We start from the raw sequence: 15,942 nt of genomic DNA on the forward strand, positions 1-15,942 counted from the left end.
TTTCCTAGGGTTTCTATCTCCAGAGTTGTCTCACTTTGGGTTTTCTTTTTTGCTTCTACTTCCCTTTTTAGATTTTGGATGGTTNTGTTCAATTCCATCACCTGTTTGGCTGTGTTCTCCTGTGTTTCTTTAAGGACTTCTACCTCTTTAGCAGCGTTCTCCTGTATTTCTTTAAGGACTTGTACCTCTTTAGCGGCAGTCTCCTGTATTTCTTTAAGTGAGTTATTAATGCCCTTCTTAAGGTCCTCCACCAGCATCATGAGGTATGCTTTTAAATCCGAGTCTTGCTTTTCGGGTGTGTTGGGGTATCCAGGACTGACTGAGGTGGGAGTGCTAGGTTCTGATGATGGTGAGTGGTCTTGGTTTCTGTTAGTAAGATTCCTACATTTTCCTTTTGCCATTTGGTACTCTCTGGAGTTAGTTGTTATAGTTGTCTCTGATTGGAGCTTGTTCCTCCTGTGATTCTGTTAGCCTCTGTCAGAGAGTTGGGAGTCCAGCTCTATCCTGAGTCTCAGTGGTCAGAGTACTCTCCATAGGCAAGCTCTCCTCTTACAGGGAAGGTGCACAGAGGCCTGGGGTTCATATCTGTTGCCTGGCTGAAGATGTAGGCCCAAAACAGGGCCTGACCCCGAAGATGTGTTGCCTCTGCAGTTTGCACACTCACCTGCACAGGCTAGACTCCGAGGGACCCTGGACACAATATGTCTCTCACCTGCTCTGGCAGACAGAGCCGTCCTGAGTGGCCACATTTCCTCTGGTGGGGAAGGTGCCCAAATGTCTGGAGCCCGAAACAGGGTATGTCCCAGAAGCTAGATTGCTTCTGTCTGTCCCAAAGCTGTGTAGCTTCTGTAGTCCACACTCTCAACAGTGCAGACTGGAGCCTGGGTGCACCGGAGCAGAGATGGCTCCCTTACCAGCTCAGGCAGTGAGAGCGCTTCCAGGCGGACACCTCTCCTCTGGCGTGGATGGTGCCTGGATGTCTGGAGCCAGAAATGGGGGTCTGTCCCAGAAGCTGTGTTGCTTCAGCAGTCTGTGCTCTCTCCAGCAATGACTGGAGCCTGGGCGAACCAGAGCAAAGATGGCTCCCTTACCCCATTTATCTTTTTAGTTGCCTCCATCTTTAATACTGACAATATTTTATACATACAAAAGAAGTGTTCTAAAAATAATTTTCTTTATGCTGAATATCAACATGGTTGACTTGTGTACCTGTGTATTCAGCTTTGTGTAAAAATTTCCCAGGTGGAAAGAAATTTAAAGAGAAAGAGACTAAGAAGCCTTGGTCTAAGATGACATGACCCTGCATCTTACTGCTGCCTGATGATGGAGAAGCCATCTGCTCAGCAAGTGTATGATCAGAAGTGGAGGCTCATGGTGTTGCTTTGTGAGAAAATATATTGGACAGTCCTCAGCCTCGTTCCCCAGTGCATCTTATGCTAAAGACTCAGAAGGAGGCTATCAGGCAGACTAGATGCTCAAGCCCCAGCAAAAGAAAGTGTTTCAGGATTTGAGCCAGCCCAGCCCTGGAGCTTCCTGTACTACATTCCTCATAGGGTTCAGGACAAATCAGCCAATGACCATACACATTTACACTTGTGGAGTAGACACACTGTGGACCCATGAGGGAAATGAAGAACTTCTCAGGTACAGTGGGACTACCTTTAATACAACCCCAAGTGGAAAACTCCATTCCTTTGTCTCCATGTCACGTTGCCACCATTAAGGTGAAGCTCACATGTGTCAGTCACCATCAAGTCAGGTTGTNTGCTGCATCTGCCAGTGCTGACATTGATAAGAGGTAACCCTGGTGCTTCCCACACTCTGGTCCAAGCCTCCTCAGAAAGAACCATCTACTTAATANGCAGCACCTGGGCTGCTGTTTTGATTAAAAACCAAGTTGGCATCTGAAGCATGGCCTCACAGAGGGCTCAATGGCTGGTCATTCCTGAGCCCTTGAAGCTTTCTTGTTTAAGGTCCAGCCCTGTGAAGCTTGGGGAAGGAGAAGTCATCAGGGTTTCAGGACAACAGTGAGGTGACTGCTCCCAATGTACTAGCATAGCTCCTAAGCAACGTTAGGTTTGTGAGATTGGTCATTCCCGGGAGACATCAGCATTTCATATGTTTGCCTGTTAACAGATGAAAGCTATGAACTGACTCTCTTGATGGAGCAGGAGACTGCGTAGTTTCTAGTTGGAAAGGCATTTGCTGTAAGAAAACCAATGCAACCATATCCAAGAATGCATCAGAAGATATATTTCCTATTTGAAACATCCATGGAGGAATCTCCAGCGACTCATCCCATTGGAAGAGTTCCACAGCATTTGGGTTTCATAGACAAACATGGTATTCTCGCCTTTTCCCCATCTATGCCACCTATTTTCTGAAAGGCCATTTTAACTCTGAAATTGGCACATTAACTGAATCAACTGAGAGACCCAGTTCTCATTACAGCACCAGAGAAAGACGGTTTCTGGGGCAAGCTGGCCACAGCTATATCAAACACTGCCACCATCTTCTCTAAGACTTAGAGACCCTGAAACTGTAGTTCATATGGATAACCCCAAATCTGCTACCCCAGCCCTAGCCTCCTGGTTGGAACATCTGCTGGAGACCCAAGACAATGCTGAGAAGATGGGCAAGTTTCTCCTAGAAGTAGGTGGACAGCTTTCCCAATCATACAGACAGGACTGTCCTGGCTTGATAGCAGGCTTACTCTCCCCTCTTACTTATTGCTGTCTTAGTCTTTTCTCCTATCCCTTCATTACAGTCCTGGATGACTTTAGCAAGGGTTTAGTATCTGCTGATGCTTGCCTTTCTAAGTTCACTCGAGATATCAGGAGCATTTCCAGCTGGGAGCCTGTCTGAACGATGCTTGGGAAAGGTGCATTGCACACCTAGAATTCACACACTGAAGACCTGGGGTCTGTAAATCCAAGTTATTACCTATGTGAAATCACCAGACTAAATCCATGGTGTTCTTTTCACTAAGCATGGCCTTTTAATGTTATGCTGCTATATAGGGATAACATGGAAGTTTCCCAGACTTCTGGGTGAACCAGTGTAAGTGATCTCTGTGGAAATGTTCCATGAAGCCAGTCGTTCCATGTCCTGAGGGTTGTGCCAGTTTCTGTAGAATACACTCCCTCACTCTGCCTTCTTGCTGACTTGTGCCTAGTTTTGTGGGGTTTTTTTTGTATTTTTTGTTGTTGTTGTTTTGTTTTTTACACCATCTCACTTCCATCCATCATCTTTCTCTAAGATGTCTACACGATCAGTGGCTCATATGATTGATAATTGAAATCAGTACCAACTGCTAATTTGAAAAGGCCATTGCAATGAGTCAAGATCCACCGAGATTTGGGGAACTCAGTATTGGAAGTAGTAGGGGCCTGGGATTTTGGAGTTTTGACATCAGCCTGGACACTGGGAAAACTGTTTGACTCCCTGTGAGCTTGACCTTCCCGGTATCAGACAGGTGGAATCCACTCCTGAGTGGTGGGGGTAACACGTGTCTGCCACAGAAATAGACAGTGGCAGATTTGCATGTCCCTTTTTGCTTTTGAGTTTGCTTTTGTGTCTGTCATCAGACAAACTCACTGCTCTTATTTATGCCCTGACTTTGCCAGTACAGAAAACTTGACTTAAACGTAATGGAAGAAGCCAGGTGTGGTGATTCATGCCTACACTCCCAGCACTTGAAATGTAGAGGCAGGAGGATCAGGGGTTCAAAGTCATGCTTAGTGGTATATCAAGTTTGAAATGTACCTAGGGCTATAAACAGACAGACAGACAGACAGACAGAAAAAACCAACCAACCAAACAAAGAACCAAAACAAAAAAGTAACTGCTCTCATTGCTTCTGTGGACACTAACACCAAATTCAGTAAGTAAGTCTCTAAAGAGAGTGTAACATGAAGTGTTTACAGAGCGATGGTTGCTTGGTTTGTAGCCATCCTAAGCAGTAAGTGGTAAGCTGGGATTCCCAATGATTTTTAATCTTTGTGGTTTTTTTCTAATGAATCTCCAGGTTAGCATGAGGGATCAATATTTAACAGACAGATACCATTTTAACTGAAGCATAGCCTAACTTCAGCCAATCCCAGGTAGCCAATTGTTCAAACCTCACTTCCATTTTCTGTCTACAGATATTGCTATGTTCACTACTTTTCTCTTAGCTGAGACAAAATACCAGACAAAAGCGATGTAAGGAAATGAGTGGGCTTTTAGCTTTCAGTGGGTGAGGTCCACCATGGCAGAGAAAGTCTGTTGATAGTGGCTCTAGCTACAGCAGTAAGCGCAGGAAACAGCTGGTCTCATTTTACCCTCAGTCAAGAGGGAGGGAGAGAGAGGATGGGCCATGTTTACTCAGTCTCCTTTTCATTCAATCCAGGGCACAATGTGCTTTCTCCCCCCTAACCCCAAATCCTCCCTTGAGCCCTAGCTACCCTGTGTGTTCACCACCTCATCCCAGGGCTACTCATCCTTCTAGAAAAGTCCAACAACTCCTGAACAATCTCTCTTCCCAGAGGGCTTCCGTTCAGCTCTTAAACAGCTGCAAGTAGTCCTAGACAGGAATTTTAAGCTTTAGTGGCCAGACTTGTGCATGGGGCGGGGGGCCTCTGGCCCAGAGTCTCCCTCATTTGCAAACACCAACATCAACACCTAAAGCCTCTCCTCAACTCCATGATCTCCACCACTTCAGCTGCTTCCTGCCTCCGAGCTTTGCTGCCACTTCCTTTCCTCTTCTCCACTCTTCCACACAAACCACTCATGTTCCAAAATGTAGGAGCCACACCACCCAGGCTCTCCTGAACTGCCTCCGGTGGGTTTTCTACCTTCTTGTCCCGGGAACCTCCCACACATGCTTCTGCTTCACATGTCACAAGCCATCACTCCCAGTCTGCCTCCTTGTTTAAGGGACACCAGGCATATAAGGAAGCAACAGTCCCATGAAGACATACATAATCCACACTTGACCGTCAACTGAGATCAACTCAAGCAGTAGTAGGACTTCATTTTCTCAGCAGTGGAAGGGCCGTGGGGATGGATATCTGAAGAGAAAAAGCGAAAGCTGTTTTCCTGAATTGTTACCAAGCATGCCCTACTAGTTAAAAATGAGTCTATGGACTCTTGCAGTCCCCAGATACACTGTACTTTGGGGACCCCTGGAGCTTGTTTTGTTTTGTGTTTCCATATTTTCACACTCTTCTCACATATAAAAGAGAATCAGATGGCATCAGTACACAAATAGTGCCCATCATTCCCACTCCACAAAGGAAAAGGTGATGTTCTAAATTCCTTCAGCACTATAGCAATGGCAAGGGTTCCCACCAACCTCAGCACCAAGGACACCCGCTCAGGAAATGCTCTGGAAGCAGAAGGTGCCCTCCCTCCTACAAGGGAGCTTGACCCAAGCCCAAGGCCTTTCTTAAGGCATCTTTAAATTCTTTGTTCCTCAGGCAGTAGATCAAGGGGTTCAAGATGGGTGTGAGAACTGTATACAGAACAGAGATGAGTTTGTTGGAGCTCCGGGTATCGATGGCCTGGGGCCTTACATACATGAAGAGCAAAGCCGTGTAGAAAATGGTGACCACAGTGAGGTGGGAGGCACAGGTGGAGAAGGCTCTCCACCGGCCTGTGGCTGAAGGGATACGTAGCACGGCCAGGGTGATGTGGCCATAGGAGAGAATGGTGGCCAGGAGTGGGAACACCAGAATGATGAAGGCCAGGATGAAGTCCACCAGCTCTGCAGTAGANAAGTCAGTGCAGGCCAGCTTGAGGATGGGGGAGATGTCACAGAAGAAGTGGTTCAAGACATTGGAGCCACAGAAGGTGGCGCTGGAGATAAAGTAGACCTTAATCACAGAGATGGTGAAGCCACTTGCAAAAGAGAAGGCCACAAGCTGGACACACAGCCCTGTGGTCATAATGACTTGGTAGCGCAGGGGGTGGCAGATGGCCACATAGCGGTCATAGGCCATGGAAGCCAAGAGTACACACTCTGTACACACCAGGGAGCTGAAGAAGTAGAGCTGAGTCATGCATCCAATGAAAGAGATGCGTTTCCTCTGCAAGAGGAAGCCGTCCAGCATCTTGGGGATGATGTCACAAACATACCAGATCTCCAAGGTGGACATGATGCCCAGGAAGTAGTACATGGGTCTGTGGAGGGAGGCGCTGCTCCAGACAGTGAGGATGATGGCCAGGTTCTCCACCAGTACAAAGAGGTAGATGAGCAGGAAGAGGAGGAAGAGCAGGTACTGCAGCCTGGGGGCTGTGGGGAAGCCCAGCAGGATGAAGGTGCTGACCTTGGTGATGTTCTCCCCCCTCATCCTTCTGTACCTGAAAGAATCAACACGGCATTGGGCCAGGAGAAAGGTAGCCAGCAAGAAGAACAGGCAGCCAAATCTGCAGAAACAGAAATGCCAGGGAAAGAAAAAAAACAAAACAAAAAAACAAACTATAAGTGTAGTTAGTACTTGATACCAGATGCTGTGACTCTGATGCTGGGCTTAGAAATAGACTCACTCTCTCTCTCTCTCTCTCTCTCTCTCTCTCTCTCTCTCTCTCACTCTCTCTCTCCCCCCACAGGGCTGTCGAGACTGTGGTCTGCACCCTGGAACCATGTAGCAGATATGTGAACATGAGATGCAGCAGATCTGTGAACATGAGATGCAGCAGATCTGTGAACATGAGAGAGTGGTGGGCTCCTTCTGCCTGCTCTCTAGGCAAGTGCCTCACCATTGCTAGGGTCACCTGCGACTTACCATTTTGGTTCTAACCATTCCTTCTACATTAGCAGAGGTTAGACCTTTGTTTGGTTTCAGAGAAGATTTTTTTAAATAGTAATTAGGGCTTCCGGGATGGTTGGTTCAGGTTATGGAGACCCTATAATCAGGCATTCCCTTGGGACTGGTTTTCAGACACAGGATGGTGTCTCCATCCTTGTCTCTATAGAGCACATGAGACATCAACAGTGAAAGAATTTCAGCACCATTCTGGGCCAGGGAAAGCCTGAACTCTGGTGTCTAAAGGCAGCAGGCTCGAGGGAGTCTAGAATAGCACTGAGATGCTAAACTCAACAAGATGAAGGGCATCTTTACTCTTTCCATGTCTAAGTAACGCGGGTCATCTCCCCGTGCCTCACTGCAGTTGGGAATGCGCCTCGTCTTCACTTTCAGTCTGTGGATTTACCTATGGCCATGGCTGCACCGGGGCACAAAACATGATTTTCTAACACCAAGGCTGCTGCTCTCTGCATGAGATACCAAGAAGAGAAAAAGTGGACCCATGCGGGTGCTAGCTAGGCTAGGCGGTTAGGGCGGGAAGCCGCGGTGCCTGGTGCTGTCTAGAACTACTCTCTTAGAGTTCAGAAGCGAAGGTCACAGGATGAGCCAAGCAGTGAAAGGAGAAGCAGGGAATCCTATCTGAGAAGGACATGCCAGGCTACAGGGAGCAGGATGTTCTATCAACCTAAGGCAAGTGTTTGAGATCAACAAGCCATCCAGCGTTCCTTCAGGATGGGTCTGGCTATGTTTGCTGCTGAATACTATAGAACACTTCCCAGCCATCCAGAAAGGGCCGGCCTGTCAGTCATGTCTGATTACAGCAACTGGAATAGAGCAGAGGGAGGTCACTGAAGAACGGAGAGCTTTGTCTGGGCTCATGGTTTCAGAGGGATTTTTTTTTGTTACATTAGCCTTGCTGCTCTCAGCCTCTGGTGATCTAAGCCCATCCTGGCAAGAGTGTGTGGTAAAGGAGGCTGTCCACCCCATGACAGTAGTGATCACGGGAAAATAGCCAGGGGACCCAGCATCCTTTTCAGGAGCGCATGTCCGGTGACCTAACTCCTTCCTAGTAGCACCCCCGAGGCTTCTCCATTCCCCTGCAGCTCCTCCAACTGTAATGAGTCCTTTGACAGATGAACCTTCAAAGGACTTCATGGTTTAAATGTAAATGTAAAATGCCTCCTGCAGACTCTTGTTGTTTAAATACTTGGTCCCCAGCCAGGACATTTGGCTTAGTTTAGGTGAAGTGGGTCTTGAAGGCCATATATGATTCTGGAGAAGGCTCAAGCTCTCTGCTTCTTAATTCTCTATGTTGTGGGAAAAGAAGCACAAGTAACTGTAAGCCACAACAAACCTTTCCTCTCTTCAGTTGTTTCTGTCACTGTGGCAAGAAAAGTAACAAATGCAGTGGACACTCAAGGAAAATATCAACCAAGCCTGTCTATGGCTCCCCAAGATGAACAGTAAAGGTTTCAAATGACAAACAGCACACACACACACACACACACACACACACACACACACACACACACGCAACATCAAGGCAGAAGACCCCTGAAGCATCCAGATAGAGTGAAGTGGAAGGTCAGCTGGGTCAGATTTGGTCTCCAGTCCCAAACATTGGGAGTTCAGAATACAACAGGGCAGTTTCCACGGAGTAACCAGTTGTACCATCTCTGTGTGACTGTGGCCTGACTTCTGGCCACCTGTGCTGAACAAGGACTCACACACCCTCCCTCAGTGTGAAACTTGGGTGTCACAGGCATTAACCAGAGCAAAACAGTAATTGTGAGGCAGGCACATCACTGTAGAGGAGGGCTACCCAAAGGAGAGAGCTATGTGACAGGAATAAGACTTTTAAACACCCTTCAGTCCTATAGGAGTCGTTGGCACATTGACAAAGCAGCACACATCGGTCCTTGCCAACGGAGAAGATACATAATGCAAGATATTACTTCTTCAGGAAAGTGACAGTGTTTTAATACTTGAGAGAACCTTGGGTGGGGCTGAGATTGTAATAAGCAAACTATATGTTTGGCTTCATTTCAACGGAGAAAGTCAGAAGGCTTTTATCTTTAGAGTTTGTAACTAGCACATTCTCAAATCTTTTCACGGTAACTGTTTAACACAATGTGGATCCTTTAAATGTCACAAGATAACAAAGAAGGACAGAAGTAAAGTAAGGTGCACCAGGTGACATAGAACAAGGACCAGGTTAAGAAAAATGCCAGCTGTGAAGGAAAATGCAAATAGAACAGGGTCACCCAGCCAATGGGTCTTCTGACCCCACTGCAGAGTTGGCTTCACATATCTCTACACACACACACACACACACACACACACACACACACACACACACACACGAGTGAGCACACGTGTACCTGATGACTCAGCTGGAAACTCCACATATAGTCTTGGGGGTGAAGATGAAAAGAAAGTCTGTGTCTAGAGTTACTGGCTCATCAATTAAAATACATGCCCGAATCAGAGTTTTGCTTATATAACCTTTTATCAAAAATAATTACTTCAACTTAGTATCAGACCACCCCACAGACACCCCATAATAAATAAATAAAAATACATACATACATACATACATACATACAAAAGCAAAGCAGTATTAGGAGACAGAAGCAAAGGGGAGCAGCTGCAGCTTTATAACGTTAACACACCTTATACTAAGCACCTAGCAGGTGAGCCAGCCCGGTTCCCTCACAAGTGAGAGAAGGCTCCCTGTAGCACACAGTATTAAAAGCAGTCCTGTAAGGGTGAGTGCTAGAGGCTCAAGTGGGGGGGGTATTAGAACACCCCGAGAGGGTGACAATAGAGCTGGTGTCACCAGGAGGCCACCAGGGCTGTTGAGGAAGTGTCAGAGAAGAGGGACTGTCCCTGAAGTCTCACCAGTGCTGACCACAGGTCCTCCCTGCTCCGTGTGAGCCACTTCTGAGCATGGGGGATTCTCCCTGACTTAGTGGGAGGGAGCCAGTTCCTAACTCCACCGCTTGACAGAGGCTGTGGAGGAAGAGCACTCGCAGGGATCTCAGGTTCCACTACACTCTCAGAACTCCAGGAGAGCCCAGGAACTAGCCTTGAGGTTGGTCAGAACAGCAGCCACACACACACACACACACACACACACACACACACACACACACACACACACAGGAACGCAGTTCACTTCCAAGGTTAGGGCCAGAGAGCGAGCTGTCAGAACCTAGCAATGAAACACACCAGCCATCTCAAGGAAGTTGGTCCTCATGTGATCAAGGCCTTCAGCCCACAGCCTTCAGAGTGACCTCCACCCCGCCATGGTGAGGTACACTGGGCAGGCCCTTCATGATGGCTCCCTTGTGCCTTCTGCTTCCAAAGGGGATAAAGACAAATTGTCCCGATTTTCAGAGGGCATGAACTTTCCGTTTAGAAAATCCACAACTCTGTTATAACTGAGGGATTTCTAAACAGATGCTAAAAATTGTCTTCTTGAGGTTGAGGAAGGGAGATTATGATGAGCCTGAGGCTAGCCTATATATATATATATATATATATATATATATATATATATATATATATATATATATATGGTCTTTCTGAACGTCCCTGCTGACTGGGACCTTCCCAGATGGAAATGAAGACTGTTTTGGTGACCACGAAGGTGGCTTTTACCTTCTTGGGGCTTTGAGTACTGGGAAGTGCACTTGTGGCAGAGGACCTAGAAATCAGGGCCATGCTGGGTTTTAGTGCTCAGGGTCACCATGAAAAATGCCAGGAGTGAACAGTGATGCACAGGACTCCCCAGAAGGCAGAAGACAGATGGCAAAACTGGGGTGGCGCCTGTCTCCACTTAATGGTCCATCCAGTTTCACAGAGTCCCCACTACAGAGCAGTCATTCCAAGCAACTGGACCAACCAGGAAAATACACTGGCCCCAACTCACCACCTTCATGGACTATGAGTTTTAGTAAAGTAGAAAGCAGAGTTTTAGTAAAGTAGAAAGAGATGCACAGCTAACCTGGGAGCTGATGCTGAGCTGGAGGGAGTTGGTCACTTGGACCCGGCACAGGCAAGGACCTGACACATGGCTCCCTGGGAAGAAGAAGGCAGAGACTACCTACTGCATAGCTGAAGGATGTGAAGTTGGTCAGGGATAGTCCAGTTGGAGGGATTGTGTGGACTAGAGGAGAAAAGAATGTGAAGGACACGTGAGGCAGATGGATCGGTGTTACCCTGATGGCTGGGCTGTTCCACTTTGGAAATGATCAGTGCACTGAGGCCCAGCAGAGGAAGGGTTCAAATATGGAGCTTCTGACCCCTCTGGGAAGATGAGATGGGACTCAGGCTAAGGACAGTGCCTGACATATTTTCTTGATACAGACCCCAAGAGTCGAGGATGACCCTGGACAATGAATCATTTAGCAGCAGGTGTGAATTTTATGGGCTAAGGGGAAGACTGGAAATACTGCAGGGCCGTGCCCCTGGGGAATGATGAAGGAGGGGACAGTTAGAGATGTGAGGTTCCAGCTAGGCCAAGCAGGGTCTCCCTGCTGGGAGTTCAGGGGCACAGGACTGGATTGGGGCTGTCTGGCTAGTGACTAGGAGCAAACAGAATGGGAAAGTGTGGGGATGGGAACACATCTGCACACAGAGCAGAGTTCTCTCAGGAAAGGAAAACTGGAAATCTGGAGACTATCTGCCACTTCTCAGTCCAGCTCGCCCTTGACTTCTCTGTCACCTTGGGCACGGAGGCCTGAATGGGCTCACAATAGCACTGCAAAGGGCACAGGGCATGAGCTCTGTTCCTCCACTGCCTGTCAAGACTTTTGGCAAGTGTGGAGGTACCCAAGAGAAGCCACTCTGCAGTCTGAGTGGCAGTGGACAGGAGCAGGCGGGTGAGGCCACAGCCATGGTAGAGCCTGGGAAGTGAGGGGCCCTGGAAATATGGCTATCCTCTGTCACGCCTGTCCCCAGAGTCTCCAGTCCTGCCTAGAGTCCAGGTCAACTCTGGAGGAGTGAGCGATTCTCTCTTGAGCTTGACTGGGAAGGATATTTGGATTTTGCTAGGATCAGAGCCTGGGGTGGATTGGAGGTAGGACTGTCCTGGGTCTTCCTTAGAGTCAGGGGTGTGCCTAGCTACCCAAGGAGTCCAGGCAGGAGCCCAGGAGGGCATTAGGAAAGAGGGCAGTCCCACTTCTGATGGGAAACGTTAGAGGGAATCTGTTCTCTGCGTTTCTTTGATTCCTGTGCTGGTGGCCTTCAGATCTCCAAACCGCAAGGAAGACTTGTGGTTCTTTCTGGATTCACCCAAATGGGGCAATAGAAGTTTAAATGGGCGAGAGAGGGAGCAAGAAAAAGCAGGGCAACAAAGGGGAGAGTGATCAGGTCCCTGCCTGAATCCCTCCAGCTGACCACAGGCTGTGTGTGTGTGTGTGTGTGTGTGTGTGTGTGTGTGTCTGTGTTCAGAGGAGCAGGCCAGCTTCCTGTGAGGAACAAGTGGAGCCAGGCAGATGTCAGCCTTCTTGAGGTTCATTCATCCATTTTTCTGGAGTCAGGGTCAAGGGGACATCTCCTGAGGGGCATGCACATGGAGTTGGGCAAAAAAGAAGAAGAGTGGGAATAGTAAGTATTGGAGAGAATGTTAGAAGCAGCGGGTGAGAGAAGGCTGGAAAATGCATGCAAATAGCAACGGGAGACAGGATGCTGAGGGCATGGAGATTTCTACGGTACAATCAGTGCCAAGAACAGTGATCCCTACCTTGGAGATCTGCCGGAGTCTGTGTGTCTGTCCTCAGTCTTCTGAAACCATGTCTCCCTGTCTACTGTCACTCCCAGACACCTGGCTTCTGCTGCAGCCTGGCTAATCCTCAGAGCAGCTGGCCTGCTTGAGCCACAGCTGGTTTAAAGGAGGCACTGAGAGGAAGGGAAGCTCCCTTCCCCATGTGCGAGGACGTGGGACTCCAGGGCCCAATTACCCCACAGTACAGTGTATCTGCCCCACACCGCCAATTAGCCCTGGTCTCCTGTGCTGGATGGCAAGGGCTAGCAAGGAACTCGGGTCTTTTGGTGTCACTGCTGCTTGTCCCCAGCACCCTGTCCAAGCCTTCAGGCCCTGGGTAGAGCTTCCTCTCCATTCACTCACTCTGGTCACATGGTTCTGTCCTGACTGTAGCCACCTTTGCTCTTCAAGGCAGGGAGGGACATGACGCTGTGGACAGTGACGACCAGATCTAGTCCAGAAGATGAGGTTGAGGTAGGGCCCTACTCAGTCCTGCAGTTTATGATTGTCATCATTCATGAGTGAAAAGGCAAAGTCGAACCAGCACAAATATCATGACTTAAGTCTAAGGCAAACAGACTTGCCAGGTGGGCAGAGTGATAGAAGCCACTGAGCACAGGCACGAGAGTGAGCCCCACAGTGTAAACAAAGGCTCAACCTACCTATATCTCCAGCAAGGCCATCAGCGAGAACAAGGCTCAGCCCAGTTTAGAAACGAGCTGATAACCCAACAAACCTTTCTACAAAGTCATAAATGCCCATCAGCCAGTAGGTGACACAGATCAAACACAACCAAGCAGGTCTTCCAGCTTCTCAGAGAGGCTAAAATAGAACACCAGACAGCTCCGGATGGTGGTGGGTGCAGACTCTCCTACACTGCCAGTGTGAGCAAGGCAGTCCAGCTGCTCTGCAAAGGATGTCTAGCGGTTTCTTACAGAGTTGTAAAACTAGACATCTATTCATGTACAACTCCAGATACTCCATCTATATGGTTGTTCCTTTCGCAATCTCAAAGCTGGAAATAGTCCCATGTCCTACAATGTGTTATTTGCTGAGCCAGCTGTACCCACAAGTGCGCTGTCTGGACACAGGATGGCGTGGGTGGGTCTTATGTCCCCACATGCTCACTGCCCATTTGGGCATCTTCTTAGGTTCCCAGGAAGAGCACCAAAGCACTTTGCGTCAGTCCCTGCCAGAGCCTGTGAACTCAGGCTTGGATGGGGTCCTTTCCCAGTTCCTGGGCAACACAGACCAAACCAAACCTGTAAAAGAATCATGGCTATAACAACTCCTTCATACTTCATGCAGTCATAGGTACAGAATCGAGGAGCCCAAGCTCTTGGCATTGCCTGGGAGGAGTGAGTGGTTTGTGTGGCCACCTGGCAGGAAGGTGCTTTTTGCCCGTAGTGGAGAGACTTCTGCTGTGTTGCTGGGCTCCTGCATTGTTTGCCTCCTTTAGATGTAATCTATTAAATTATGATAGAAATTATTTTTATTAATTATTTTGGTTTGTTGACAATTTCACAGTATGTATAATATATAATATATATAATGCATTCTGATTACTCCCTGCCCCTACTCTTTCTTCTCTTTCCCCCAGCCCGTCAGCTCACCTCCTCCTCCTCAGACCCTTCCCCACATGTATGACTTTAAGTTTTATTTTTTCTGACCCATCTGGTTTAACACAGATCATCTGTGTAATCGCTGGATCACACCTATTCAATGGAACTGGGTGGGGTCACCAGTGTGTTAACAACTGAAGCCACTGACATTCTCTCTCTGAATCCATAAGGAGCGAATAGTTCACCAGTGATGGGCAGAGCCCCCGGGCCCTTCCTCTGCCCACACCTGTATGCTGACAGACCCATTATCATGTAGATCCAGCACAGGTATCCACAGCTGCCTTGAGTTCATGATTCAGAGGGCTCAGTCTTGCCCAGAAAGATGGCTCTTCACTCACTGTCCTTGTCCGTATCTTCCAGCTCTTGCATTCTTTCCGTCCTTTCTTCAACAATGCTCCCTGTGTTGGGGAGAGAGTGCTTTAAATGTCTTCTTCAGGGCTGGCCGCTCACCCATCATTTATCCCCAGTGCCTTGAGCAGCCGTGAGTCTGTATTTACCACTGTTTGCTGGAAAGTAGCATCTGTCAGACTTCCAGTGATGCCCACAAATCGTGTCTTGGCCCATTTTCAGGTGCCGTGACAAACCACCTGGAGCTGCGCAATGTATAAGGAAAAGAGATCACTTAGGGGAATATCACAGCAGCTGGAGAAGTTAAAAAGATCACAGGTCTCACCCGTGTCAGGAGAGGGCAAGTGTGTCCCCCGGCAAAAGTGCACGTGACGTTAAAAGCAGGCATGTGGGAAGAGTGTGCAAGTGTGTGGGGAGCCAGGCTCAGGCTTTCTGACACCCTGGCGCCTACTCTCAAACCAACCAACCAAGACAGTCCTAGAGGAAGAACTTAGGCCCACCCACAGCAGCCTGCTGGGGGGACTCCACACCATGCTCTCAGTACTGCCCACACAACCCCCATCTCCTACTCCACCTGAGGCATGAGGCCTCAACATGAGTTATGGTGGGGGCAACCATATTCACCCTCAGCAGGACATTACTCCCACATAGGCAGCCTCCTTCACTAGACCAGATTCCCACTGGCCACACAGCTTGGTCCTTGGCCACTGCCGGAGTCAGTACAGAGCCCCCCATGGGGCTCTTGCTTATCATACCCCCTCGACTACCCCTGCTCCCCCCCCCCTGCTCACCAGACTTTAGAGACTTCCTTCTTCCATCTGCAGTCTCATCAGCTGGCTGTTGGAAGAACCTTCTGAGAGCTGCTTCCTGGACAGTGCCCACGTGGGGACAAGATTGTCAGTCCCTCTGGTACTCAGCCATGGAAGAAAAACATAGGTCCACTATCCTGGTAGCCATTCCTGTTCATTCCAGAACTCTCTGGGAATTCATCTTAGAGGTTACCCAGCTTTTATGGGAATTTCAAATTTTCAGATCATTTTACGAAGACCAGAATTAGAGGCAGTGCCTAGGTCGGTAGCACTTTGGATATTGTTAAAACAGGCCCTCTCATTACAGCACACATTTTTTTTTTTTTTTTTTTGGTCCCAAATTCCAGAGTCTGCCACTGGGTGGCGGCCGCGGGCTTCAGCTGGGAGCTTTTTTCGAAGCAGGGACTGGAGATATTCCCAGAATCCTTGTGCTCATCACCACAGGACTCCCAAGACGCTGAGGGACCACTGCATTTCTTTTGCAAGTCAGCAGTAGCCCGCTTCTGTTCATACCCCACGCGTGGCCTTCCCTCAGGGGTTCTCTTGGGCAGGAGAGGTCCATATGCCCAGGGATGGGAGCCGCTCCTCCACGGGGCTCTTCCAGG

The 15,942-nt window shown here is 48.6% G+C and overlaps 1 protein-coding gene across 2 annotated transcripts; it reads right to left on the bottom strand.

Moving 5' to 3' along the window:
* Positions 1–2,143: 2,143 nt before the first annotated feature.
* LOC110322291 (olfactory receptor 6B2) lies at positions 2,144–12,735 on the bottom strand. Of its 2 annotated transcripts, none has more exons than XM_021198905.1 (2): positions 5,411–6,336; positions 2,144–2,175 (listed from the first exon to the last, which is right to left on the bottom strand). In XM_021198905.1, the coding sequence occupies exons 1-2, from the start codon at positions 6,330–6,332 to the stop codon at positions 2,144–2,146; spliced, it is 954 nt and encodes a 317-aa protein (XP_021054564.1). In that variant the 5' UTR covers positions 6,333–6,336. The 2 variants fall into 2 exon arrangements, with proteins under 2 accessions (XP_021054564.1, XP_021054565.1); XM_021198906.1 differs by lacking the exon at positions 2,144–2,175 and adding an exon at positions 12,538–12,735 and having other exon boundaries at positions 5,354–6,342.
* Positions 12,736–15,942: the final 3,207 nt, after the last annotated feature.

The sequence above is a fragment of the Mus pahari genome, chromosome 5 (assembly GCF_900095145.1).
Source record: "Mus pahari chromosome 5, PAHARI_EIJ_v1.1, whole genome shotgun sequence".
Classification (NCBI taxonomy): domain Eukaryota; kingdom Metazoa; phylum Chordata; class Mammalia; order Rodentia; family Muridae; genus Mus; species Mus pahari.